The 27992-nt window shown below is 47.3% G+C and overlaps 1 protein-coding gene and 1 long non-coding RNA gene across 2 annotated transcripts; one reads left to right on the top strand and one right to left on the bottom strand.

The window, feature by feature from the left end:
• Window positions 1-74: 74 nt before the first annotated feature.
• Window positions 75-4029, bottom strand: LOC311434742. The gene is made up of 3 exons (XR_014691704.1): window positions 3828-4029; window positions 2919-3039; window positions 75-394 (listed from the first exon to the last, which is right to left on the bottom strand). It is a non-coding gene; the product is annotated as an uncharacterized lncRNA (long non-coding RNA).
• Window positions 4030-4319: 290 nt separating this feature from the next.
• DENND6B (DENN domain containing 6B) lies at window positions 4320-26396 on the top strand (the record flags this gene model as incomplete). The annotated part of the gene is made up of 20 exons (XM_084504808.1): window positions 4320-4463; window positions 9967-10005; window positions 10088-10130; window positions 11424-11536; window positions 12921-13001; window positions 15508-15613; window positions 16164-16243; window positions 16482-16544; window positions 17178-17233; window positions 17847-17969; window positions 18396-18491; window positions 18594-18688; window positions 19330-19395; window positions 20041-20105; window positions 20548-20637; window positions 21634-21687; window positions 22054-22163; window positions 24573-24675; window positions 25541-25615; window positions 25935-26396. The coding sequence occupies 20 exons, from the start codon at window positions 4320-4322 to the stop codon at window positions 26055-26057; spliced, it is 1725 nt and encodes a 574-aa protein (XP_084360934.1). The 3' UTR covers window positions 26058-26396.
• Between the last annotated feature and the right edge of the window lie 1596 nt (window positions 26397-27992).

The following is a 27992-nucleotide window of genomic DNA, read 5'->3' as shown; positions in this document are numbered from 1 at the left end:
ACATTGTTTTGTGGTGTGACTCGCTGTACTACTGGATAGCATGGCTTGTTTGGTTCTTTCTTTGAATCACTGAACCTTGTTCTAAGTGAGTTTTATTTGGGAATTTGAGGCTTAATGAGAAAGTGTAAAAGACACAGAATTTTTGTCAGAAATCCAAAGATCATGGCCACAGAGACTTTGGCAGACGATGGACACTTTTGTCTTCAGACCCACAGCGCAGTGAGTATTATGGGCTCCAGACCCTCAGCACAGTTCCCCAGTCTGGAGCTGGAGGATGAGCCGGGGCCTCACTGACGGTTCACACCTGGAGCGCGATTCCACACGCATTTTGCTAGGATGCTGCACAACCAGCAACAGGAGGTCGACAATCAGGAATGCTGGGCTCCGTTCCTGGCTGTGAAAGGAAGTGTGATGTAGTGGTTAGAACAGACATTGGATCAGGATTGCCAAGCTACAGTTCTGACACGAATTCTGAAAAACACTGAAGGGAGGAGGGGAGAAGTCTTAGCTACGTTCTACTGGAGTCATAAGTTCTTTTCCTAAACATAATTTGTGTGTTAGGCTTTCCAAACACCGAGAATTATATCTGGCTGCCTTTTGGGGCAAGTTATAAGGCCTCGTTCAAATAACAAAGCTCTGAAGTGCACAGAATATAAACAGCAATCAGAAGTGAGACTGGCGAGCTAACATTTCTTGGCTTACAGCATATTGCACGTTCCTCTAGTCTGCAGGGTATTTATGTTTCTTCTTTTGTCTGGGGAATATTATCCTGACTGGCAATGCAAGAGAAAAGGCAGACAAATTGAAGCAGAATGCAAAATATCCTGCAAAATCTGGTAGGCCGGTGCTCCTGAGAGCTCTGATGCAAAAGATAATTATAGATGAAAGTGTAGCAACCGCTGTGGTTTAGGTTGCGAAATGTTCTATTTACTCAGGTTGCTTAGGAGCCGTGCAAAAACTACATGCTGGCTCTGCGCAGCACGGTATCTCCAGCGAGGCCAGAGCTTTGGGGAGGATCGGATCTGCAGTGTTCTCAAGTTCTGCAGAACCTTTATTGCCCAAATATGGTCCAGCAGCATATAGGTGCTTAAAAGGCTAGAAATTATGGGCCTGTGATTAGATGTTTTGTAGAGACCGAAAGCTCAAAAGGCCCAGCCCTCAAAGGCTGAATAGATCAAATTTTTGCTGAGAAAATACCACTTTGTAGCTTTCTCTGCAGGAGTCCTGAGGAGCACAGGACCAGCACTCTCCCTACTCCTTGCAAAGGGCTACAGAGCCAGATACACGTCATTGTTTTAAGTCTTCTGTGTTTTTGTTTCACGTCAAGCCGAGGAAATTAATTGTAAAAGCTCCGTGTTTAGACAACATAAAGCCTAAAGTACTCTGGGGCACGTCCTCAGTTTGTGTAAATTGTCATGAGATATCAAAGTAAAGATCAAATGCCAGGCCTTCCCTCAGATATCCTGTGTGTGCTATGACACAGCAGCTACACGTGGTCATAAACTGTTTTCCAAACCATAACATAATGCAATGCAGTAATACTGTGGTTAGGCTAATGATGTGGTAGGACCATCACATATTGTGCTAACCAGCATCATCCTATTGTTGTTTTTTTTTTTTTTTTTTCCCTTGCACTTCTTTGATTACCTTGACGTGCTGCTTCTTCACGCTTAAACCCTATAATCTCTCTGTCCAGTTTGCATTGCACCTTGCTAAATGTAGCTGTGGCCCATTACTTGGGTGCAGAGGTGCTAAACCAATACAAAAAATGGATTTTTATATTACCTGTTAGTAATATTATTTATTATAGGCTCTCAGCATACTGTACCTAAAGAATGTATGTTATGATATGCTGCATTACTTGTTTGATAGTAATGTTATGTGTATCATAGAATCATGGAATCATTAAGGTTGGAAAAGACCTTCAAGATCATCTGGTCCAACCATCCCTCTACCACCAATATCACCCACTAAACCCTGTCCCCAAGCACCACGTCCAACCTCTCCTTGAACACCCCCAGGGACTGTGATTCCACCACCTCCCTGGGCAACCCGTCCCAATGCCTGACTGCTCTGAGCAGAAATGTCTCCTCATTTCCAACCTGAACCTCCCCTGGCGCAACTTGAGGCCATTCCCTCTGGTCCTGTCACTAGCTACCTGTGAGAAGAGGCTGACCCCCAGCTCCCCACAGCTTCCTTACAGGTAGTTGGAGAGAGCAATTAAGGAGAGAGCAATTAAGGAGAGAGCTATTAAGGAGAGAGCTCTCTCCTGAGCTGCCTCTGCTCCAGACTAAACAGCCCCAGTTCCCTCAGCCACTTCTAAGACTTGTGTTCCAGGACCTTCACCAACTTCGTAGCCCTAAAGTGTAGTGTCATGTAGTCCTCTAACTGTCACAAGGCGTACAAGCTCTTTGGTCTTCCTATTGCTGCAGACTTCCCTGATCAGCCAATTTCATCAGCACAATCATATGAAGTGTTGGTGAGGTCTCCACAGAAGTCCAGCACAAGAGCCAGGTCCTATTTACAATCTCAGAAAACCCCATTACATTTTTCTTCCTTGCTTAATATGTAGGGTATATTATCAAAGAAAAGCAGGGACAAAACAACCTTGCAGCTGATTCTTGCCAGAAAGGAGGCATGATGAGAATACAAAATAAATAAATAAATAATAGCCATTATAAAAAATACTGGACATGTTTTTGGCCTGTTATCCTTTGTCCCATAATAAAAATCACCTTTGATCTTATTACCAAGAGGTCCTATACAGCTGACTTCACCGCAGCTGCACACGCATTACTCCTGGCTTGCCAATTATCAGAAAATTTACTGTGAATAAAAATGGTAATCAAAGTACTTATAACATCTGAGACGTGTGAAAACAATAGCTGAAAGACTTAAATTAATATTGAAAGACACACCTTTAATCCAAACAGGAATCAATGAGAGGCCCCGAGCCAGGACAAATCCAAGATCTCTAGTCATCCCTTCACAGCTGGAATTTCCAGGAGTTGTATTGCAAGACAGGCAGGTATTGGAATCCTAAAATGAGTTATGAATTTATGTGTATACTGGGCACAACCAAAAGAAAGGACACAAATTCATCTGTATGGGCAAGAGGATACCCCCACTTTATTCAAAGCTGCAGTGAATAGGCCAGGTTCTCCTCTGAAACCACATAAATCCGAAAAGTTGATTGTTTTTTTACAGAATTACCCCAATGCACCTTTTGGTCATGATGTATTTTGTCAAGAAAGCAGCCAGGAATGTGCACATCTTTTTTTTCCAAAAATTAAACAAAAGACCAATAAAGAGGCTTTACTGTCAAGCACACACGGATCATGTTAGGGCTGAGGTTACTGCTACCTCGGTTGGATATTAGGTTATACACCACAGGAGTATACCTATACACCTATACAACCTATACACCTATATACCTATACAACCTATACACCTATAGGTTGGATATTGGGTTATTCACCACAGAATATTACCTATAGGTTGGATATTTGGAAGAACTTGTTCCCCAAGGGTTGTTAGGCGTTGGAATGGGCTGCCCAGGGAGGTGGTGGAGTCCCCGTCCCTGGAGGTCTCCACAAGATATTTAGGTGTAGAGCTCAGTGGTGTGGGTTAGTGGAGGACTGGTCAGTGTTAGGTCAGAGGTTGGACTGGGTGATCTTGGAGGTTTCTTCCAACACGGATGTTTTGTGATTCTGTGACACTGGGGGATGAGGCCGCCAGCTCCTGGGCAGCAGCTCCTGCCCCACGCAGCCCAGCGGCCGAACCCCTGGGTGTGAGTGAGGCAGCCAAAGGCCCTGCTCCTCCCGCACCTCCTTCGGGAGCAGCCCTCGCGCTTATCAGCTCCGTGGCGGCGGCAGCAGCCTAGCAATGCACCAACAACCAACAGAGAGCCAGCAGCGCTCCGCCGCCCCTCAGGACAGCCGCCACGGAGCCGTTCCTCACTGCCGCTGCTCCACCAGCTCCTACAAATCACCCTCCTGCCGCCCCTGAGGCGGCGGGGAGCAACTCCGTGCCCTCAGCCCGACCCAAGCGAGCCCCGCTACGGCTCCGGGCCGCCCCCGGCCTCCCCCTGCCGCCGTCCGCGGCCTGGCAGGGCCCGGGGCTGAGGCGCGGCTCCGCCCGGCTCCATGGCAACGGCCGCCATGACACTGGTGGGGGGGGGGGAGGCCTCCGCACCACCGGGGGGCGCGGCGCGGCGGGGCGTGGCCGATGGGCGTGGCTTCATCGGTAGGAGGCGTGGTCTGGCCGGTAGGGGGCGTGGCCTGGCCGGTAGTGGGCGTGGCGGCGGAGCGGGCGCTGCCATGGACGCGCTGAGCCGGGCCCAGCCCCGGCCCCGCTCCGCCGCCGCCGCCGCCGCCTCGCCGCTGCCCTGGGCCCGCTTCTCCGCCTGGCTCGAGTGCGTGTGCGTCGTCACCTTCGACCTGGAGCTGGGACAGGCCATGGAGGTGCCGTGGGGGCGGCTCCGGGAGGCTGCGGGGAAAAGGGGGGGGCAGGACCGGGAGCCGGTTTTTGGGGAGATTTGCCCCGGAATGGGGATCGCGTCTGGGAAGGGCCCCGGGGGAGCTGAGGCGGGGGCTTGGGGGTGCCGGGCCCCCGGTGTGGGTGCAGGCCCCGGGTCCCGTTATGTAAGGGGGGGGCAGGGCCGGCGGCGGGCAGCACGGGGGGGGCTCAGGCTCCTTCAAAATACCCACGCGGAAGAAAAGAAAACAGAAATACCTGGTGAAAAACGAAAATACCTGGTGAAAAACGAAAATACCTGGTGAAAAACGAAAATACCTGGTGCAGACCCAATTCACGAGGTGCAGACCCAATTCACGACCCCTACGCTCTTTCCTGGGGGGCCAGAGCTGATACACCCCGCCAAGGACGTGAATTTTGGGATATTAACGAGCATTTGCAGTTTGCTGTTCCATAGGCGTGCTGTGACACTTACCACCAAGGTGCTTTCTTCCCCATTTTCTCACCCATCACAGGGAGGGGACAGTTGCCACCAGGCAATGTCATCATCCCTCTGCCTGTTCCCTATTTCTCTCCGTGGCTTTGGTTGTTTTAGATAAGGGCCAGATCCTGTGCCCTGTCCTCAGGTGTGCCGACCCCTGCAGCTGTGAAGAGGCCGTGTCACGAGTCGGGCTTTTGACTGCAAGTTTTTTGGCTTAAAAAAAAAAAAAAAAGAGTTGGAACAAGGCTTGTGGCACCCTGCCCCGTGGGACTTCAGTCCTGGCGGAGGCTGCAGGGAGCCTTGCCATGGGTGTTAGCAGCTCGGCTCAGCTGGCTGAGATGAGGTCTTGGCAGAGCGCTGTGTGGTTTGGGGTGCAGGTACGGCCCGATGAGGACTGGTTTATGGACAGGGGCTGCTCACAGAGCACCCTGCAGTGACAGCTGTGGGTACTTGGGGTAACTCACAGTGCCTAACGTGCTCGTGGCAAAGCGAGTGGGAAGGAAGGGCAGCCTTGAGCCTTCTGGAGTGGCAGCACAGGCTTGCATCGTCTCAGCAAATCTGTGTGGGAAGAGGCACGCATGGAAGGGTGGTCCTGGGGTCAGGGGACGGCTGTGGGAGCACGCTGTCCTGGTCAGGGTCTGCTGAGACCTGCAGGCCCCTCGCTACAAGAAGGACATCAAGGTGCTTGAGCGAGTCCAGAGAAGGGCAATGAAGCTGGTGAGGGGCCTGGAGAACAAGTCCTACGAGGAGCGGCTGAGGGAGCTGGGCTTGTTCAGCCTGGAGAAGAGGAGGCTCAGGGGCGACCTTATCGCTCTCTATGGGTACCTCAAGGGAGGCTGTAGCGAGGTGGGGGTTGGCCTGTTCTCCCACGTGCCTGGTGACAGGACGAGGGGGAATGGGCTAAAGTTGTGCCAGGGGAGTTTTAGGTTGGATGTTAGGAAGAACTTCTTTACTGAAAGGGTTGTGAGGCATTGGAACAGGCTGCCCAGGGAAGTGGTGGAGTCACCATCCCTGGAAGTCTTCAAAAGACGTTTAGATGTCGAGCTTAGGGATATGGTTTAGTGGGGACTGTTAGCGTTAGGTCAGAGGTTGGACTCGGTGATCTTGAGGTCTCTTCCAACCTAGAAATTCTGTGATTCTGTGATTCTGTCTGCGCCCCGGGGGGGCACAGCTGAGGAGCACTCCCTTCCGAGGTGTGCAGTGAGGTGGTGGTGCCCCTTTCCTGCCAAAAATTGGGCAGAGCTGGAGATTTCGTAATGCATGGTTTTGCTTTCCTTCTCCTCGGCCTGCTGGAATGGAAATTGGTGCAGGCCTTGTTCCCCCCTGGGGTCTCTGGTGCTTCTCCCTCTGTATAAAGTGTTACCAGGATTGTTCTTTTCAGTACCCTGTGGGTGCCCTGGGTGCGTTAATTCCAGGCGTTGGGATTTCTTAGCTGCTCGTTGTGGTGCAATCATATTTAATTATTCTGCAAAGAAGCCTTTGTAAATTCATAAAACGCATCTGCTGGAAACCTCACCGGAAGAAACCCGACCGGGACCCAAACAAACTGGGTTTTGTCATCTTTCGGGAGGTTATTTTTCCCTGAGTACAGCATTGTTTCCAGATAAAGGATCTCTTCTTCCTTCGCTGCCCAAATCGAAGTGGAAGCCAGGCTGCTGGAGCCCGCTGTGTGTGTGCTGTGTGTCTTTCAGCAGCAGAGCTGCCCCTGCTCCAGGAGCTCCTTTGGGGTCTGCCCAGGTTTCCAAACATCGCCCGACTCGTGCAAGTGTAGATACATCACCCTGGGATCCAGCGGGTCCCGACTCTTCTGCTCTATATTTACACGGCAGCACAGGTGTCACAAAAAGCATAGGTTAATGCAGAAATGGGGTGTAATTACTGGTCCTGACTCATCCACCAGTTTACCTTTCTTCCAGCAGTCGGTTCCAGGCAGTGAAAGCAGCGGTGGGAGAGAGGGTGTGTTTCTGAGGGGATCCCTCAGAACGGGCTGTGTCACGCTAAAAACACATCCCCTGCTCCCAAAACATCCCCAGCACGGCAGCGCTGACTCCTCCCTCCCCAGCTTTTCCAGACACAGGCACTTTGTTGCTCTGAAGCTGTGTTGCTTCAGTCACCAGAAGTCATTTTCTGGGATATTCTCCTCGTTGCTATGACAGCTGCAGGCACCAACAGCAATGCTTTAGTGCTCAGGCTCTGTTCAACAGCGTGTGGCACCTCCATGCTCGTTAACTCACTATTGATGGGAGGGAGCCACATCACCAAAAAATGATGTAATTTAAGCCCTTTTGGGCTACTTCTGTAATATCCAGTGACTAACACAAATAAAAGTGTTTTTGTTTGCTGTCTTCTTGCTTTTGAAAACTTCTAGTGACTACGATACTTAATATTTTATATTGTTTCTTTAGCCTTGTCATTATTGAGTGATTTCCCCCACACCAAACAGAGGACACACATCAGACAGTTGACCTGAAGGGGAAGCAGAAATGCAGAAGATGAAGCCTAGTTTTCAGAAACACAGTATCTGAACGTTGGGATCCATCAGTGCCTCTGTGCTCAGACAGCATTTGGACCTGAGTTAGTTTTTTCCATAACGCTGAGCACACATCTGAGTGAAACACGCGCTCAGCAGATCTCAAGCTTGGGCCCAAAATATCCTAACAAAGCGGCATGGAGCCATCAGCATCCACCTGGTCTGATCGAGTTGCAGAAAGGCGTCCCAGAAAAGGCAGTGTGAGAATCAGAAGTCTGCCCTGGCTCTTCAGATGGAGTTTAGATCACAGGCAAGCGTTAGGGACAGGAGGATGCTGCGAGATCCTGCGCTCCTTGATGCGTCGGGGTCAGACGTGCAGGTCTCGTGTGGTTGTTACTATAGGGGAATGAACAAAATAAACGTATGATCATTGAATTAGTCACAACCACAAGAATTTGGTCGAATGCAAAAACACAGCAGCAGAGAGGTGTTGGCTCCCGTGGCGTAGCTGTAGTGCACCCCTTCCTCCAGCCCCGCTGTGCTGTGGCACGTACATGATCATTTTGCTCCTGCCTCCTTGCAGCTCTCTTCTTCCTGTGAAGCTTTACCAAAGGCTGATCATCATGGCTTTTAATAATTAGTTTGGTGCTCTCTCTGAAGCTGGTTAGCTGCCTTTGCCCGAGAATCCGAGGGGAATGCTGAGAGCTGAGCGAGGCAGCTGGTGAGCTCGCCGTGCTCTGGCGGGGGGCCCTGGGTATTTCCAGCCCCGCGAGCGGCCGGGCATGGGGCAGAGCTGCTGATCTGAGCGCTGGGTGACTGGTGCTGACCTCAAACAGTTACTGCCTGGGAGCTGCGGAAGCCTGATAGCAGATCTCCGTTTTTCAAGTCATTCAGCGCTAGTTTCTTTCTCTTTTTCTCTTTTTTTCTTACTTAAAGCCACCTGCAGTTTCGGCACTTCCCATCCCCAAGTGCTGTGAGCACTGCGTGGTTTACTTTTGCAGATTTGTAAGTACGTACTTCAGTTCCCATCCTCTGCCAAGTGGCTCGTGCAACTCACTACGGCCGTGGCTGCGTCATTTTCACCTCTCCTGCTCCTCGCTGAGACTGCCTGGTGGTGGATCTCGCTGGGGATGGAGGGCAGCTCCGTGCTCGACCCTGACCCGAGAAGTCTTGCATTGAGTTCTCTTTTATGAGTTACAGTAAATGCAGAAGCAGCATGAGCAGCATGCACACAGCTCAGATGCAAAGCCAGGATCCTGAACTAGATACTTTAAACTTCTTGAAGATCTCTTTATCTGCAGTGCTGGGTGATAAATTGGGTGTTACTCCGATCAGCTGTCACTGGTATGCTGACAAAGCATGAATCCCGAGGTCTGTGCCAGACCACCTCTTGCCATACAAAATAAACCTCGGCTTGTCTTTCTAACAACAGATCCCAGATCAATGAGGCTAAAGCAGAGCTCTGGATCCCTCCCAGCTTCTGCTGAGCACTTGCTGGTTCTTGGTCGCTGTGCACAGCGTCTCGAGCTGACCACTCTCATATAAATAAAGAAGCGTTTGCACCCCGGAGGCTGGGATACAAACCGTGCCTACCACCAGACGTGGTGTTGCTTAATATACGCAGGGTACATCGCTTCCTAATCTCGCCATGCAGCAAGAACCTTTGTCCGGTGTCGTCGGCTCCCTCTCGATTATCGCTGCGTCCTTTCCCCTGCCCTTGAGGACAGCGAGCTCGCTGTGCCGTGCCCGTGCTGGTCTGCTGTCCTCCTCTCGCCACGTGTATGCAGAACTTGGCTTTCAAAGCCGTTCTTACTCTGTGCCCACTGTCTGTCTTCTCATTTCTTCATTGTGAAATCTTTATTTACTGCTCAGCAGGCCAGCTTTCCTCGCTCCTTCAGGATATTTGGTATTTCTAGCGTATTGTAAGTGACTTTCTAGCAGGATTCAAAGGATCAAAACAAAAAGTGACCTTTCTGCAAACAACTAGGAATGTACAAAGTTCAAAGCTTTCTGTTTAGGACATGATTTGGGGCAATTTGTGAGCGTATGTTTAGATCAGAAGTGAATATTAATAGTGACTATTCTGTGATCCTATGGTTAATGCTTCCTAGGCTTGGGGAGTGAATGCACGTGAATGTAATTTCAAGTGGTGTTGAAGCAGCCCTATCCTGCCTGCTCCAGAGACAGCCGGTGTTTGCATATCAGTAATCGGCGCAGAGGAGTTAGCAGCGAGGTCGTGAGGCTGTTTGTGCTCTGAGCTATCCCTCGCTAGCACTGAGCCCTCACCAGTTCGTGCACTCTCAAGTTAAAATCGAAGTAAAACCCAAGCTCTGCAGCCTGTCTCCAAATCCGCTGTGATAAATACGGACGGTGAAAGGCTCAGAGCACTGGGTGTGGACGGTCAGGTTGGAATGTGGAGGGGTAGCTGCTTCTAGGGTCTGTTCCCTTGGGGAGAACGAGTGACTTGCTGTACACCAGCAATGTTTGTTGGCGTGGGGGAGCAGCGTGCCTGACTTACTGCCTCTCATCCCTTTTGCAGCTGGTGTACCCCTATGACTTCCGACTGACAGAGAAAGAGGTAACAGCTCCTTCCTTCCTGTTTTTAAAGGCGCTGGGCAGCAGTGGTAGGTTTTCTCACCGTGTTTTCCTGTTTGTTGCAGAAGACCAGTATCTGCTACTTGTCCTTCCCGGACTCCTACTCAGGTAGGTGGCATCTGCTGGCCTCGCCTGCAGGCAGCTCATCGTTGTTGTGAAAGAAATGGGTTCTCATGGAGAGAGTGAGTCATCAGCTAATGGAGCAGAGCCTGACGGGCTGCATCTCCCAGCGCCCAGCCCTGCAGCCTGAGCACAGAGCTCAGTGTCATTCTGATTGCTCCCAGTGCAGAACCTGCGATCTCGTGGGTGACAGGATATTTTCTTGATAATCCCGCACGCTCATGCTTCACCCGTGCATAGGAAAGATTAAAAAGCAGTCACGAAGGGTAAGCTTCCTGAGGTTTGCAGCTGTCGACTCTGTCAGCATTTCTGTGTTTGACTGAAGCGTTCACTGAAGACAAATAAATGGGGAGAGGATGCTTTCACTGCAGAAGTAGTCCCAAAGCTTGTGTTTATAGATCAGAAAGGTGGCAATAGGACATATGTTAATTCACACAAATACCTCTTTTTTTAAGGACTGACTCCTGACTCTTAGTTTTCTACAGTTTTTCCCAGCTTAGTTTAAATGTTTTTAAGGATGGACTTTTGCTAGTTTCTCAGAGCTTAGTGAACACCCGGACTAAATGTTCCTTTTATTAAAGTCAATTCCTTACTGTTGGTAATACCTTTGTAACGGGCATGACAGTCTGTACTCTTCGTGGTGGGAAGGGAACACATCCCTTGCCCCTTGGTAGTGTTGTAGGGTGTTTAGCCTTGGTTGTTCAATGAGCTCTGGCACATTTAGCTCTCCTTGTAACTCACCTATTTGTAAGTACTCAACCCAGTTCTCCAAATTCTCCTGCCCATCCTGTCCCCTCCAGAGGATTTCATGCCTTTTTTTTTTCCCTGCTTTTTTTTTGGTGCAGGGGAGAGCAATATTGTATAACCTGGGAGGTTCCTGCCTGTGGTGCTTGTGCAGCTCACTTGCTAGAACCATTGCAGGGGGTTGTTGCTTAAATCAGCATTTGTGTGGTCTTGGGGTAATGCTGTTCGTAGGTTTTTTTCAATGTAAGATAAGAGGTGGTAGCTGCAGCTACTCGGGGTAGATGATTCTGGCTGATGTCTGTAAGTTTTCCGGCAATGACCTGGCGAGGTGTAACTTAATGGTACCAGTTCTTGTGTCCAGTGATGGGTTCTCCCTGTCTTGCAGTGGGTTTGGGGTCCTGAGAGTCCCGTTACTCTCCACTTTGTTCAGTTTCTGGGTTTCTTGTCTCTGTTTTTGTCAGCGCTTCTGACTTAAGCAATTTCCAGCTTTCCCCTTACTGAAACTTCTTCCTGAACGTCTGTGATCTCCTGTCTCAGGTGGCCTGGGGGACACTCAGTTTAGCTTCCGTCTTCGCCAGTCGGGGGGACAGAGGACTGCTCATTATGAGGATGATGGCGAGTACAACAGAGAAGCACCCCTCACCCTGCAGGTCAGTTGCATTTCATGTGCTCTACTTACACAAAGCAAACAGCTGTGCTTTGGGGTTTAAAATCCAAATACGCTTTTGATTTATTTTCTGTGCCTAAATTACTCCCCGTCTCTGGTTGTTTTCCCGAGCCATGGGAATAGTCAGAAAAGAAGAAAGCTTTCAGCACAGGGATTTCTTTTCACATTAATAAGTGTAGAGGGCCGTGCTGAGAATTGCAGCTGCTCTGAGCGATGGAGCTGAGCCGGGAGGAGCCCAGATTAGAGCAGTGGCCCTGTCGAGCTAGAGGGACCCAGGTGACATCCACCAGTGCACAGCTACCTGTGCATGTTATTGTGAGGCAAGACGAGAATGTCCTTGTCCATGGTAAGAGATGTTTACCTGTTTTGTTGAGGGAGGACACTTCTTTGCATTTATTGCAGGATGGATGGATGTAAAAACAGCCAGTGTAGCTGTCATGGCACATATGTGTACTTTGGCTTTGTGAGCTTGCTGGTTTAACCATACCCAAGCATCAATACCAGGGGTGTCTGTTAGCTGTGGTTTTTCCAGCAGTGAGTTATCTGCCCCCTTCATGCAGGAGGAGGGATGTGCTCAGCACTGCTGCTTCTTTTTGTAGAGCAGATGGCCATCAGATCAAATTGTCCTCTTCTGCTTTCTACTTTCTGTCAAGTGAGATGATTCTTCCTGTGCATGTGCCTTTTAACACGATCCTTTTGTGATACGTGATAAGAAATGGATTGCTGCTCTGAGGGGGGAGTAGGAGGGTTTCTTTTCAGAAACTCTGGTTTAGAGATTGTTCAGCTTGTGTACATCTTTCCTGCTTTGTAGCAGTTGGTTGTCAGACACTTACAAATCCACCTGCCTTTTAAGACGGAAAGCAAAACTTCCAAAGCCCTGGATTCTGATGTGGAAAAATAACATTTGGAAAGAGAAAGGTGCCTTAAACCATGATGCCTATGATGCCCATGGTGTGTCTGAAAGTTGTATTAAGGAAGATCTTTGTGTTTGCACTGATAACTATTCTTCCTTCTTGGTGTCTCTGGGAGCCAAGAAGACAGAAATTGCTTGAAACGTTGGGATTTGTGTTCAATCTGATAGTTTTCATGGATGCAATGGGGCATCATTTGGCTTTGAGCTGCAGCCTCCATCTGAAGCAAAGTTTATCCTTAAATGCCTGGCTAGAGAGGAGCGCAGTGGGTCTGGTAGGGAACATTTCCTCACAGGAGATGGTGTGTCGTGTCCAGCAATACGCTGTCCTCTGCCTGCCGAAGGAAACAGTGGGAGCAGAGCTGAGGTAGCTTGGGGTGCCAGGATGAGCTCCGGGGGGGGCTGGCTCCCCTCCTGCTGTTAGCAGGAACATAACAGCACTGTTGGTCTCTTGCAGCGGGAGTCGGCTCATTACTTTGGTTACGTATACTTCAGGCAAGTCAAGGACAGCTCGATGAAGAGAGGTTATTTTCAGAAGGTGAGTGCTGAAACCAGATAGCTCGCTACTCTCAGCTGGTACGTCGCTGTAAAGCAGCACCCATCCGTAGCTGTAAAATAGCACCACTTCCTACGTGACACCCACTGGGTTTCTGCAGGAAGCAGCAAAGGTCGCGGGGGGCAGGAATATGTGGAAAGTGTAATTCCAAACAAACCTGGATGGGGTTGCCATGGTGTGTTAGTCACATGAGTTGGTGACCTGCTGCCTGAATCATGAGATCCCGAAGTCCTCGAGCGTTTCCTTCAGTATGTGCTCTAGTGTTACGGACAGTGAGGGGATGCACTTCGCTGTTGCAGTCTGTGCCAGTTATGCCTCAGTCCTGCTCTTATTATTGCTCTTATTTTGTTAATCTTCCTAGAAGCCATCTGGGAATGAATTGCCTGCTGGGTGGATTGCTTCTAACTAGCAGCAATGACACTGCTATTACCTCACGAACCTTGCCTCATATCACAATTTCCTTTAACACAGACACTGGAAAAACTAATAAGAACCAGCATGCTTATTTCAGTGTAAATAAGCAAAGTGCTTAGTATTACTCAGGCAGATAGGTATGGTAACTACCTGAGACAGGGAGGAATTTCAGACTCCTTCCAGAGAAGGAAAATACTTTACTTTGATCTTAAGATTCATTTTTCTCCATAGATACATACTCTTTTGGTAGTGATTTTCTGTCTCAGAAAATAAAAGGGCATCCTCTTGAACAGATAAACTTTGAAGACTTGCTTTTCAAAGAGCAGTGCTTCATAGTAGATCTGTCTGGTACCTTGTTGGAAAATGGGGCTCCATCCTCCTCCAGTGGTTACTTTGGCCTGTTGTGCTTTCTCTCATCCACATGTAGGCAGTGGCAAGGAGTTTCTTTCAAAGAGACTTATTAATACAAAAGTGAGTTTCTTCATGTCCCCTGAAGCAGGCTGGAGAAGTGGGCCCACGTGAACCAAATGAGGTTCAACAAGTCCAAGTGCAAGGTGCTGCACCTGGGTCTGGGCAATCCCAGACGTGAGCACAGACTGGGAGAAGAACTCACTGAGAGCAGCCCTGTAGGAAGGACTTGGGGTTCTGGTGGACAAAAAGCTCAACGTGAGCCAGCAGGTAGAGGGAGGTGATTGTCCCCATCTGCTCTGCCCTTGTGAGGCCCCACCTGGAGGTCTGAATCCAGCCCCCCAGCACAAGAAGGGTGTGCACTTGTCAGAGCAGGTCCAGAGGAAGGCCACGAGGATGCTCAGAGGGCTGGAGCACCTCTCCCATGAAGAAAGGCTGAGAGGGCTGGGGATGTTCAGCCTGGAGAAGAGAAGGCTCTGCGGAGACCTCATTCCTTTCATTGCTTAAAGGGGTCTTATAAAAAAGATGGAGAAGGACTCTTTGCTTGGGTACATAATGATAGGACAAGGGGGAATGGTCTTTTAAAAGAGGATAGGTTTACTTTAGGCATTAGGAAGAAATTCTTCACTGTGAGGGTGGTGAGGAACTGGCACAGGCTGCCCAGAGAAGCTGTGGCTGCCCCATCCCTGGAGGTGTTCAAGGCCTTGGGCAACCTGATCTAGTGGGTGGCATCCCTTTCTATGGGAGGGGTTGGAGCTAGATGATCTCTAAGGTCCCTTCCAACCCAAGCCGTTCTGTGACTGATTGCTCAAAACGTTGGTGGATTGGGAAAACTTGATAACTTGAGCAAATGTGCTCTTTTGTAGAGCTGCAAAAGTAAGGGGCACATAGAATTCTTCGGTGAAGTATACTGCCATGCTTGGATGGCTTTTTTAATTTCAAATGGGAAAGTTTTGGCTTGGAAAGGAGGGGTTTGGCTGAGTGTTGCAAATATATTCACTGGATCCTAAATAATGTAGTCATTAATGATTAGAGGAGGAGAATTATCAGTGGAGTAATTAATTCCCCCAACGAGACTGAATTGAAAAGTGTTTTTTTTTAACAAAATATATATTTTATAAAAAGTAATAGAAGCCAAAGTAACAACCCAAATGTCATTGCTTGAGACAAATTAGCATTATTTTGAATTACTTTGTTTTTTCTTCCCCAGCATCCCTTTGTTTCATTTGTATATATAATTTAAGTTTCAGCTGCCTGCTCCTTGATACTCCTCTGTCTGCTATGGTTGTTTTCATAGCTTTGAACCTATTGCCAATTTATTTTTATTTTTAATTTTAATTAATCTACTAAAATCTCTTTGAATCTATTTTTCCTACAGTTGATCTTTTGCTAGATCACAAACTCATCCATCTTAGTTGCAGCGGCTCCATTCTAGAAGCTGCCAGCTGTGATCACTTGTTAAGAAACTCCTTGATATCTATCGTCTCCCTAAGCCTGCTGGCTCAGCTAGCAAAAATTTTACCAGTAAAAGTGCTGCTTTTGAGTTCTTTCATGTTGTTGATGTTGTTTTTTAAGTGTAGTCCTCTAGTAAGCAGTATAGGTGTATGCAGTGCTAGAAATTATCTCAACAGGGGGTCTCTGACTCCTAAATGTACTGCTTTTTCAGTCTCTGGTGCTGGTGTCACGCCTTCCGTATGTGAACTTGTTCCAGTCATTGCTGCAGTTGATTGCTCCAGAATACTTTGACAAGCTGGAGCCATGCCTGGAGGCAGGTGAGCAGTCAGATCTAGGAGGGATGGTTTGCATATTGAAATCTTTCAGAGGTTTTATCAGGAGGTTCCTGAAAGACAGCTGAAATGTTCCCAATTAGTTTGTTCTGAAACAAATTCCAGCAGGGAAAAACTTTCATCCAAATGGCTGGCTTGTCAAAATTATAAACAGCTGTAAAGGATGCATTAATGGGAAATGTCTGACAATCCTAATGGATGATGCTGTCAGTTTTGTGTACAATGTATTCCCGAGGAGGGAAAAAACTGCTAATGCTACATCTCTGTCTGGGCCTTTATTGCACTGTGCAACTTAATCATGATTTGTCAACACTGTAGTGCTGCTGGGTCTGCACTGGAAGCAGTGGTGCAGACATAAGTCTGGTGTCTGACCTAAACTTGCACGATTATTTGATGTAGTGTTTGTCTGCAAGTAGCCAAGGGGACACGTGAACTAGGAGTGAGCGATAAGTAAATTGGCAGAACTCGTAGGACCAGCTGAATTAGCTGTACTGACCTTCAGTTCCAACTGTTTCCTTTGTCTGTGTCCCTGCAGTGTGCAATGAGATTGATCAGTGGCCGCCCCCTGTGCCAGGACAGACTCTGAACCTTCCAGTGATGGGAGTTGTCATTCAGGTACGTGTTGCTGGTGATACTCAGTAGCAGAATGGGACAAACTAGGAAGGGGAGCGCACACTCCTTTTTCTTTTGGGTGTTAAAGTTGCTGCTGACTCTAGATTCTTTCCCTTTATGCCTAACCTCAGTGCAATTGAAAATTAAGAAAGCTTTTCATGAGTGGTTGTTAGGGAAGAAAGCAACACGGCTAACTGATTCCATCTCCTGGTTCACCTGTCTGTTCTTAACTGTAATCTAGGTGAGGATCCCATCCAGGGTGGATAAGCCAGGAACAAGTCCAGTGAAGCAGTTCAATCAAGAGGTAAGACAAAGAGTGACATGACACAAGCCACTGATGGGCAGAATCTAGACTAGTACAAAATGAGGATGTAGAAAGATGGGGCTCCTTGGACCTAGTCCCACTTGGAATTAATGCATGGGTCTTATGCTTTCATGAGACTCTGCCTTAGTCTTCCTTGTTATTTCGTAGTCTTTGCGTTCAGAACATCTTTACTGCTTTGATTCAGCTTTGGTTTTGTTTCCTGTTCATCTCAGCTTTTCCTTTTTTTTTATCCATTTAATAATGTTATTGTCTTTTACACACTTCTGAACTTTTGGTACTTATATTTCCAACCCTTGTTGCCCATATCTGTATCTTGAGCTCTGTCTGCAGCCAGAGGAAGCTCCAGAAAACAAAGTAGCAGCCATGGGAAGTCTTTAACGTCTTGCAAAGAAGGGATTCTTGGCTCTCTTCTAAGAAAGGAAATTCACTTGGAGCTTGACTGCCCAATCCAGATCTATTCCTGACTCATATCTCCAAGCATTAATCTTGTTCCCTTCTTCTTATGCTTATTGTAGAAGGAGCTACTTTGATTGATGTGTCAAATTAGATGGCATTTCAGTCAGAGTGCTTCCACTTACTAACAATTTTGGATTTTTTTCCTTTCTCATTTAGAATCTCTTGCCAGCCCCAATGGTTCTGCCAAGCATTCATGAACTGGATCTCTTCAGGTGAGAGTCACTATCTCTACAACCCTCTTCTCTTCATCTGCTTTACATACTCCCTGCTCAGAGTATTCTATAAGTCATATGGATAATGAAGATATCAAATGAAGAATCAAAAATTATTGCTTTGCAGAGTGTCATTTAGAATGCTGGAGTTGCAGAACCTGTGCGGTGTCTAAGCCAGTATGCATGGCCTTTAACACATCACCCAGGGTCCTGGTTAGAGCAGGGTTTCTTTTCTTGACCTCAAATGCTGATCAGCTTAAGCCCTGAAGCATACACATTGTGCATCTGAAACAAACCTTTCAGCACTGTAGGTACTGCTCTAATAGACAGACATCTGCTGTAATCAGCATGCATTTTATTTTGCTTAGATCAAAGGACATTCTGCTACAAGTTGCTTTACATTGCTTGAAGTGTTTCCCTAAACATGAGTAAGATGGCTGAGCTGTAGCAGGTGTGAAGACACAAAACATTCTGTTGTGGGACACTAGAAATCAGTCCTAGATTTCACATGCCCCAGAGACACATCTGGTTACACTTACATGCAATAATAGTACCTGGTCTTTTCTGAACTGCTTTTCTAACCTGAGTTTGTCATTCTTCCTTTCACTAACAGGTGTTTCCAGCCAGTGCTAATTCATATCCAGATGTTATGGGAACTGGTGTTACTGGGAGAGCCAATTGTTGTAATGGCACCATCCCCTACAGTTTCTTCAGAGATGGTTATGGCTCTTACCAGGTAACGCGCTCGTTCTGAGATACAGATAACTATAATAATAAGTTCTGACAGTTTTTCTCTTTCACATATGCTCTTCTGGCAAGTCAGTTGTGTTAGGTTTAGTTTGTCTGTGAAAGTTTGTATGACAAGAAATAGCGTATTAAGGCAAGAAGTAGCATGGTAAGACAGCCTCACTCACATTCCACTAATGGCAAAGACTAAAAGTGAGTCTACTGTGTTGAGAGACTTGATGGTTTATAGCCCTGAGTAGCTTTCTCTACCCAGCTATGAGCTCTTCTTTAGAAGAAAGAAAAAAAAAAGGCCTGGAACTCCTCCACAGTGTTACCTCTAGCAGGACAAAACACTGCTGTAGGATATTAACCTGATATAAACACACATTCCTTCTCTGTGAAGCTTATGTGGCAACTATTCTGTCTGTTGTTACAGCTGTCTTGCCCCTCTGAGGTACTGTTGTGACTACCGTCCCTATTTTACCATCCACGACAGTGAATTTAAAGAGTACACCACCAGGACTCAAGCTCCGTAAGTAGCCTGTAGGTGCTTGCTGCCCACTCACCGCTGTCTGGGTGGAGGTGGAGGATACCCGAGGGTAGCATTGTTCTGCACTTTTTCCTTTCTTTCTAGGCCAAACATCGTCGTGGGAGTCACAAACCCTTTCTTCATCAAAACACTCCAGCACTGGCCACACATCCTTCGGGTCGGGGAGCTCAGAATGTCAGGTAGGGGTGGAACCCAGGTCCCGTTGTGCTGCTGTACCTCGTGAGGGGCTAGCAGGGAGCTGGCAGCTGTAGTGTGAGACGTTTTATGTCTCATTTTATGTCTCATTTATGTTTAATGTCCTCATTGCTGTGAGAGCTGAGAAACCAAAGGCCAGGCTGAACTCTGAGTCAGTTGACATGCAAGATGAGCATGAACAATGGTGAAGACAAATTGTTGAGATCATAACTTGTGTTTTTTTCCTTTTTTTCTGAATCATTAACAAAATGAGAATGTTTCTAGTCAGGAAAGGTAAAATTGCATAGACAAGTAGAGTCTACGAAGCCAAGAAAACTGCTTCACTCTAGGCTGAGAAAGCTGTTTTGTTTTGTTTTTGGAGGGGAGGGAGATGGGGAGGTTATTTTTTTTTGTTGGTTTCCACTTATTTTTTATTTTTGCTGTGTGTCCTTAACATGTTCCTGGTCCAAACTTTTAGCACCAAAGTTAGCAAACAGGAAGGCTTGACTGAGGATGTAATTAAGGGAGGTTGTGACTTCAGATGCCTAAGTGTAGCACCGAATGTTCTCAAGTGTGAAGTCTCATGCGTGCTGTGCTGTGAGGGGAGATTCAGAACCTGAACTAATTACTTAATGTCCTTCCACAGGAGACCTGCCCAAGCAAGTTAAGGTGAAGAAGCTAACTAAACTAAAAACTCTAGACACAAAACCAGGTAGGTCCTCTTGTCAGGCATGGTTTAATTCTGTTTACGCTTCCACATGAGGGATTTTAGTGGCTTTGCAGGCATGTGAACAATGCACACATTATTCTTTGTATTGCAATAAATGGACACTTTGATGTTCTTACACTTGATCTGCCACACAGCCCTCTGTAATGGCATCCCCACCTAATAGAGAAAAACCGTGCACGTTTGAGATTGAAAAAGCCAATATAAAATAATTGAACAAATCAGTTTAGTTTTAGAGAACAGGTTTGAATTTTCTTGGTTTTATTTTATATATCAGATTTGCCTTTTAGATGCAGTGGAAGTCAAAGGAACTTGCTTACTTAAATGCAGATCTGTCATTTTACTAGCTGTTCAGGTCAGGCCTAGCCATAAGCTGGCTCCAGTGAGTTATCTCACCATAAGTTTAGTGTAAGAAGGTCCTTGAGGCAGTGTAGTGTCCTTTAATCCTGCTGCAAGTGCTAGCTGCATTAGCAAATTTAAAATTTTTGTAATTAATTTTTTATGATATTTGTAATTAGCCCCCTGATACAGTTGCCATGGTTTATGCTAGGACATTCAGTTCTGTTATCCCTGCACTATATAATGGTGCCTTCTCTACATACATGGTGGTTTTTGTTTCTTTCAATCTAGGAATCTACACTTCTTATAAAACATTTCTCCACAAAGATAAAACTCTGATAAAAAGATTACTAAAGGTAAGCAATTCAACCAGTTCCAAATTCTTTATGGCATTGTGGGAAAACTGTGCTAACAGCTCGGTTTAAACAGACAAAATCCTGCAAGGAACAGACTGCTTTTTTCAGTTTGATTTAAGTTTGTAACGATTTAGTCAAGTAGACTTGAACAGATTTCTCAGGCCAGTTTTAATTTTTTTCACTTGATATCATGGAATAAATGCTGGCACAAATGATAACCTAAGAGAGGACAATCCTTATTGGCAAAAAGAGCCTGGAGAAACAGATTCATCTAGTGAAACACGAGTGGTTCCTTTAACCAGGGAGTGGAGTATGTATTTTGGGCACTACGCTTTCCAGGCTGCTCTGGACTGGTTGCTCATAGCTGCAGAGTTTGCAAATTCTGCATCTATCTGCATAATAGAGAATAGCATCCTTGTGAACGCCCTGCTTGTGCTTGCAGGGGATTCAGCGAAAACGCCCGTCTGAAGTCCAAAGTGCTCTTCTGAGGCGTCACCTCCTGGAGCTCACCCAGAGCTTCATTATTCCCCTGGTGAGTTGAGCAGAGACTTGTCAGAGTGGTGTAAAGGTGTGGGGGGTGAACAGGAGATGCTTGCTTAAGTGACAAGTTTGCACTTGCCCTTTTTTATTCACCTATATTTGAGCACCTGTAATAGATTCAGGATGTGGCACTCTAGAGATGTGTCACTTCGTAGTAAGAAATTAAATTTCTCTCGATTGCAAATTTCAGTAATTAGTGTACAAGTCTGCAGGTTGGATGTGCTGCACATTATGTGTGAAGACAGGATGTTTTTTCCTGCCATACAGGCATAGTCCTTCCCCGTGATTTGGTAGTCAAAGCAGATACGTAGTGAAGAGGCAGGAGCCCAAAACATTGCTCTTGCCCTATAATACTGGAGTCAAACCTAGTGCCTGTGTGAAAATCTCCCTTCCACAAAGCTCTGTTGTACAGCTTAGGAGGCCATTGCTGTCCTAAGGCGGATTTTAACAGATGTTTTATTTCAGAGCTTTCCCTGTCTAGTCTCATTAGAAAGCCATTAATATTTTTTTGGTGACCATTCAGGTGCACGTCTGGCTCCTTCACTTTCTTTTCTACATCACCCTAGGAGGCAGTAAATGAGATGACAGAATATCTTCTAGGATTCCAGTCCTTCCTGCCAGCTTCTTCCCACCTGACCTTTCCTCACATCATGTTTCGGATTCTGGCAGCACGTAGTTTTGTGACCCGACCCTTGGTGGGAAACAAGCTGGGATACGTAGGCTCATGTAAAATGCAAGCATAAGTCACAGAATTATAGAATGGTTTGGGTTGGAAGGGACCTTAAAGATCATCGTCAACCCTCCTGCCAGGAGCAGAGATGCCACCCACCAGATCGTTGCCCAGGGCCCCATCTGACCTGATCTAAAGCAAAAATGGAGTAAGAGGCTGGTGATTGTGCCTATGATGCACTGGAGAAGACCATAATGGTCAGTGACAATGCAAGAGGCAATGTTGTGACATCGGGTTGTTTTTTTTGGTATTTCTTAGGAGCACTACATTGCAAGTCTGATGCCCCTGCAGAGAGCCATTACTCCATGGAAAGTAAGTTCAATTTTCCAGTCTCTTCTGCTTTCTTTTGACTGCAGGGATTGGGAAGAATTATGCCATATGCTGATCACATAGTCTGATATACTGTGTGAACTTCCCTCATTGAAGGAAGAGGGTTATTACTCCTTTAAAAAAAAAAAAAAGTGAAACAAACATTGGGACAGATGCTTCCTGTTTTGCAGTAAGCTCAGCTATTGTGAGTCTAATTTAAATTTTGCTAGCGAGGCTGGTTAAGATGTTCACGCGTCTTTAGTTCTCATAGTTTTGAATCTGCCTTGTGCAGTCTCTTCTATTGCGAATATAGACCTTATTTTCCTGTTTTCTTTTGGGTGCATGTATTATTGTCTTTCCATTGTGCAGAATCCTCCACAAATTCGCCCTTTCCGACAAGATGATTTCATGAAGACCCTTGAGCATGCTGGTCCCCAACTTACCTGTGTACTTAAGGGTGACTGGTTAGGCCTCTACAGGTAAGAGTTTAGGAGGTCCTTATCTTATCTCCTTAACAGCTGGTGTAGATTATAATGAACATCAAATCCTGAATTAGAACTGGGAGCAAAAAGGAAATTTCGGGACAGAAACTGGTCACCTAAGAAACTCGTGCACATAAAGAATTGATTAATAGTGGTCAGGAAGAGCAAAGGCAAGGCAGAATCAGTCCTGTGTTTCAAGTGATCTATTAAATGAGCAGAGCAAATGCAAGGCAGAATCAGTCCTGTGTTTCAAGTAATCTATTAAATGAGCAGATGCAGGTTTAGAAGCTAAAACTCTCTACCTTCAAAAACCTAAGAACACTGAGGTCCTCACTGAAGGGGAAGAAGGGGACTCGTCTCTGATAGCAGCTATGTCATTTACTGCCCTCCAGGGAATACATCTTTTTGAAGTGTCTGGTCCTTGGCAGATGGGGTAGGAAGACTTGTAGGTCCTCACCCAGCAGTTGTCATAAACTTTTGTACAGTGGCCACTTCATTCTTACTGCAAGCTGGCAATGTTGTTAGGACATTAAAATACTTTTTTTCAGGGTATAATTTAGAAGAGCATGTAGTATATTATACCCCTTGTTTCATAAAGGATAGTTGGTTACAATTTGAGTATGAAAAATTCAGAAATCAGGTATCTGGGGGTTCTGGTTGACAACAAGTTGAACACGAGCCATCAGTGTGCCCTGGCAGCCAGGAGGGCCAACCAAATCCTGAGGTGCATCAGACCCAGCTGGTCGAGGGAAGGGACTGTCCTGCTCTGCTCTGCCTGCTGTGGTCTCACCTTGAGTACTGCTTGCAGTTTTGGGCTCCACAGTATAAGAAGGGCATAAAGCTATCAGGGTGTCCACAGTAGGTGACAGCAACAGGACCTGAGGGAACAGCGTGGAGCTGTGACAGAGGAGGGTCAGGCTGGGGGTTAGGAAAAGGCTCCTTACCAGGAGGTGGTCGAGCACTAGTACAGGCTCCCCAGAGCAGTGGGCACAGCACCGAGCCTGCTGGAGTTCAAGAAGGGTTTGGAAGATGGGAAGAAAGCCCAGAAAGTGAGCAGAGAATGAGAACCATGGATTAATGTGTTTTGTCTTTGTCATTTTGTGCTTTAATGTATTCAGCAGGAAACAAACATTTCCACTCCTTACGGCGTGGGAGTGGCAGACAGCAAGATTTAATCTTGGATATCTAATATTTTGAAAAATAGTAACAAACAACAAGCTGCTTCAATAAATTGGTTGAGATTTGCTGGGAACTGATGTACATGCAGAAGCTTTTGTATTCCTGGGCTCCTAACTGTGTGAGATTTTGTGCGTGCAGCATTTGTTGTGTTCCTAAGTCAAACCCTTAATTACAGAAACATCTGTCAGTACCACAGCAGCATCTTGAGATCTTGGCTCGGTTTAGGACTCCATTGTGCTGGGGAGAGAGAGTGCACAAGCAAAGGAGTCCCTGTAGTTGCAAAAAGAAACAAACAACACCTGAGTTCTGCTGACAAAGTGCTCTCTGGAGGTAGCCTGAGGAAGTAGCGTGAAGGAAGATCCTACACGTGCCAGTCTTAATAGGGGGAAATGCTAAAATACCGCACCTAAGATATCCCCACTGTTATTGAAAGCATTACAGAGAATGTGCTGACAAAGTGCTGGTTGCCCAGCTCACTTCTGGCATCTCAAACTTTCTTTCTCTGCTGCCACAACCCTTGGGTTGTTGTTAGCAGCTTTTCAATCCCACTTTGAGTTTGATCTAAAAATCTATAACACTCCGAGATGAAAACAGGTATTATGCTGCCCCCTGTTCGCTTTCCTGTGTAGATCAGTAAAAACAGAGGTTTATTACTGGTCTGCACTGGAGGGGTAGAAATTACACATCCATTGACACAGCCTCGATGATACCTTATTTATGTGGGAGAGACATTAATTGCTAATTATATGGGCCTCAGGTCTGTGCCAGCAAGCGTTTGACACCTTTTAAATATCAGGAAAGGAGAGGAATTCAGCAAGGTACTGCAGAGGAATGTGAATTCCTTCCCGTGGTTGAACCATCCTAGTTAGCATAACTGCCCAGGAAAAGTGGTCCTAACTAAGGCTACAGAAGAGAGCACCACTTCTTGAATCACTTAGGCTTGAGCTGATGCAAAGGAGAATTTGAGACTGGCAGGATTGTCCCTTGTTGGTGACAATCTGCTAAAGGTGCTCAGTTGTATCATGTTAATGCGTGACAGAAGAAAGGAAGAGATAGGAAAAGGGTGAAATAGCTCATAATTAGTTGACATCCTTAAAGACGCTGTGTATCAAAATGTCTTTTCCTCTCACATCTGTGTCTGCTGCAGCAAGAAGGGGAATCTGCGCCCAGCATACTTCTCTGGATCCCTCCTTGTCCCTCTTCTCAATGTCACCTCCCTTTCTGCAGGCGTTTCTTCAAGTCTCCCAACTTTGATGGCTGGTACCGTCAGAGGCATAAGGAAATGACCCAGAAGCTGGAAGCCCTTCATTTGGAGGCAATCTGTGAAGCGGTATGTCCCAGCTGCAGGTATTAAAACCAGTGCCAGACTGCCCAGACCTGAAACCTGGGAGATGAGAGCACTCCTTGGGTGTTTATTGATGCTTCTGCACTGACAAGAGTGGGGACAAGTGCTTTGTGCCCGAGGGAAACACAGTTCTGCCTCGTGTTCCTCAGAGCAGAGGGATAACAGCACTTGTGGGGGACAAGGATATGAGCAGCCCAGCTCCCTCGCTTCGTTAGCCAGTGCAAATCCTGCCCTGGCTGCTTCTGTCAAGTATTTTTTCATTCATCAGGCCCTTCCCAAGCCAACAGAGTCCCAGACTGGAAACGTCATCTGTTGCTGGCTTCCTTAATGCCTGTTGAAGATAGGTAGGAATTTTAGCAGTGACTGCTGGTGCAATCTCTTAAACTGAGCAGCTGCTGGGATGGTCCCAGGAGCTCTGGCATCCCACCCAGGTGCATCTCCAGCTGCAGCAGCTCGCTTCACTGTTCAGCAGTGCAGGTCCTCAAGCATGGTGTGGGGATGCCAAAGCTGTCTCCTTTTTTAACAGGCCTGACTTGCAAATAGATGTAAATTCTGAGCACAGCACAAGATTCGTGGTGCTGACTGGAGGAGGGGAACCGGCACCGTCTACGTATTGCTGCATCTTTCCTTGGTTCTTCTCTTGCAGGCAAGAGCTTGATGCTGTCGTGGGCAGAAAAGTGGGGAGAGCTCTGTCTTGCTCACTTAGGCTTAAGTGCTGCGAGCAGAGTTGTGAGAGAGGATGAGAAACCTCCTCCTAGCTTTTATTTCAGGTTTTGCTTAGGGGTATCTCTTTGAAAAAAAACTGTAAAGAAGATAAGTCCCTGAAGAAACTGTTCTTCTCTTTCTTTAGAACATCGTGGCCTGGATGAAGGACAAGTCTGAGGTGGAGATTGTAGACCTGGTGCTAAAACTTCGAGAGAAGCTGGTAGGTTTTCCTCCTGTGCTCGTTCCTTTCTGTGTCTCTGTGTCAGGGAGTGACCAGGGACATAGATCATGGTTGTTGCTTTGCTCCCTGATTTGGAGAACTGGCAAACAGGACAGTTATGAAACCTTAGTGGTTACGCAGTAGAGGATTCAAAGCTTTTTCTTTTCATCAGCCTTAGATTCAGGTGACAGTTTCCTGTCTGTTTTCTCTTACCCCAGCCAAAGAGACAGTGGGAGGTTTGCTTGGCCAGTGGCAAGGCAGAAGGAGGACCTGAAGCTGTTTTAGAAATCCTCAGTTTCTCTCCTCTCTCTTCCTGCAGGTAAGAGCCAGGTGCCAGCACCTTCCTGTGAAGGAGGAGACTCTGCAGCGGGTGGGCCTTTATATTGACACCGTCATTGACTCCTTGCCAGAGGACCTCCAGGCAGTGCTGCACCACCACTGAGCACGGCGAAGGGACTGTTGGAGAAGGAAGGGCCCTCCCATGCTGCGGGCAGCTGCAGTTGCACTTGGAAAGGAAAATTCCTCCCTGATCCAGCCAACATCACCAGATCTGGACCTTGCTCGCAAACCTGTATGATTTTGAGCACGTGGATCAGAGCTGTAGCAGCAGTGGGGAACTGTGTGCACCATTCTGTCTAATCCTGCCTCCTGGAGCTGGATTTAGGGGCCTGTAGATGAAAAACTGTTCCCCGTGTGGCTGGTAGTAGGTCAGAAAGCAACAGTCAGGCTTTCAGCAGCATGTGATAGGCTGTGCAGAACATGTTTTGCCCATATATACACATCCAGCTTTGTCTAGGGCTTGGGCTCTCAAAATTTCAGTGCCGTCATCCAGCCTGGGAGAAGCAGGACCAGCCCTGTATGGGGGAGTTGTTTTCAGGACAGCTCCTGTGGATAATGAGAGATGCTAGTCCCCCACGTGTAAATGACGTGGAAAAAAAAAAACGTTGCTGCCCATTCAGCAGCCTGACTCACGCCAGCAAGAGCTTTGGCTGTGATAGGAGTGGGAGGCTGAACTGCTGGACGTGGAACGCTGCTGCTTTTTCTCCAAGGCAGAGATGAAGATCTGGTGCCTCTGCAAGGAACAGAGCTCTCTGGAGGTGGCAGATGTGTGCTGTGTGAATGGGATAGCTGCTGCAGCTCCACGGAGAGGAGCTGGCCTCCAAACGTAATTTATTCTGCTTGGAAGCGTCACATTTGTGTGCTGTGGTAAGGTACAAGTGCTGGAGCTCTGCCTTCAACACTGAGCTTTATCTGATGCGGTCAGCCCACTTGCTGATAAAACCTGGTGGAGAATCTGATCTTTACAGCCTGTGGCACCCTTGCCAAGTGGAAGCTCGTGGAGTGGTGCTCGTGTGAGCGTGCAGGGCTGGCTGTGAGAAGCGTGTGCCTGCCCTGTGCTTAGGGCGGTGAGGAGCATCCTCCTTGGCTGTGTCTGTTCTTGCTTCAGCCCAGCTTCCAACTCGGTCATTCTGTTCGCTTTCACCTCCTGGGGAAGAGAGACACAGGTACGTGCTTCTGGGCCGAATACAGGAAAGCTTTGAGGCTCCTCTGCGAGTTCTGGAGGTAGTTGCCCCCTGCCTGCGAGAGCAGCCTTTTTGCCAGCTACCTTGGAAATGGATTTACCGTAACCCCAGGGCGGTCCCATAATTGCTGCTGCTGCAATTGCATTTCACCATCTGCCAGTTTGGCCAGTGCCTGAATGTTTGCCTAAGGAATGGGTTTTAGGATGGGGCTGGCAGCCTGAAGCACTCGTGTTGTGTAGGAGGCTCTGGAGCACACCTTTCCACACCGTAGGGGCGTTCAGCACTTCAGTTGAGACCTGCCCCAAGCTGCCACAGGACCCCTTGGGCAGTGCCGAGTGCTTCTGGGGAGGAAGCTGGGTTTTTGTTCCACAATCCCTGCCCCTTGCTGCACTGCCTCCTAGCCCAAATTCAGGCTTGGGGAGCTGTTAGTAGGTCCTGGAGGTGACTGAATCCTTCCTGCATTTCCCCACTCCGTAGCACAGCGTGGGCAGTGCAGGATCAGTGGCAGCTGCTCCTTTTCCTGCCTGGAGCAGCCAAGTGAGGAGCCTCGGCCGTGCTGCCCCCCGGTACCGGGCTCTGTAGAGTTCTGGTGGCAGCCCTGCCTGTACAGTGTACATTCTGTACATAGGTTGTGCGTGTGTCTGTGCGATAGCTCTGCAGTGACTGTGGTGGAATGAAGCACTAATGTATAGTAGGAAATAATAAATAATAGTAAAAAAAACAAAACCAAACCCTACACCAAGCTGTCTCCTGTTTTGGGGTCACCTCTTATTGATTATTTTTTTATTGATTTTTGTTTGTTTTTTTTTTGTCATCCTGGCTAGCTGCTGTTCACTTGTGACTCGCTCCATGTG

This window comes from Aythya ferina, assembly GCF_964211825.1.
Source record: "Aythya ferina genome assembly, chromosome: 1".
Taxonomy (NCBI): Eukaryota; Metazoa; Chordata; class Aves; order Anseriformes; family Anatidae; genus Aythya; species Aythya ferina.
Note: the sequence above shows the minus strand (reverse complement) of the source record. Positions and strands in the feature narration are given on the sequence as shown.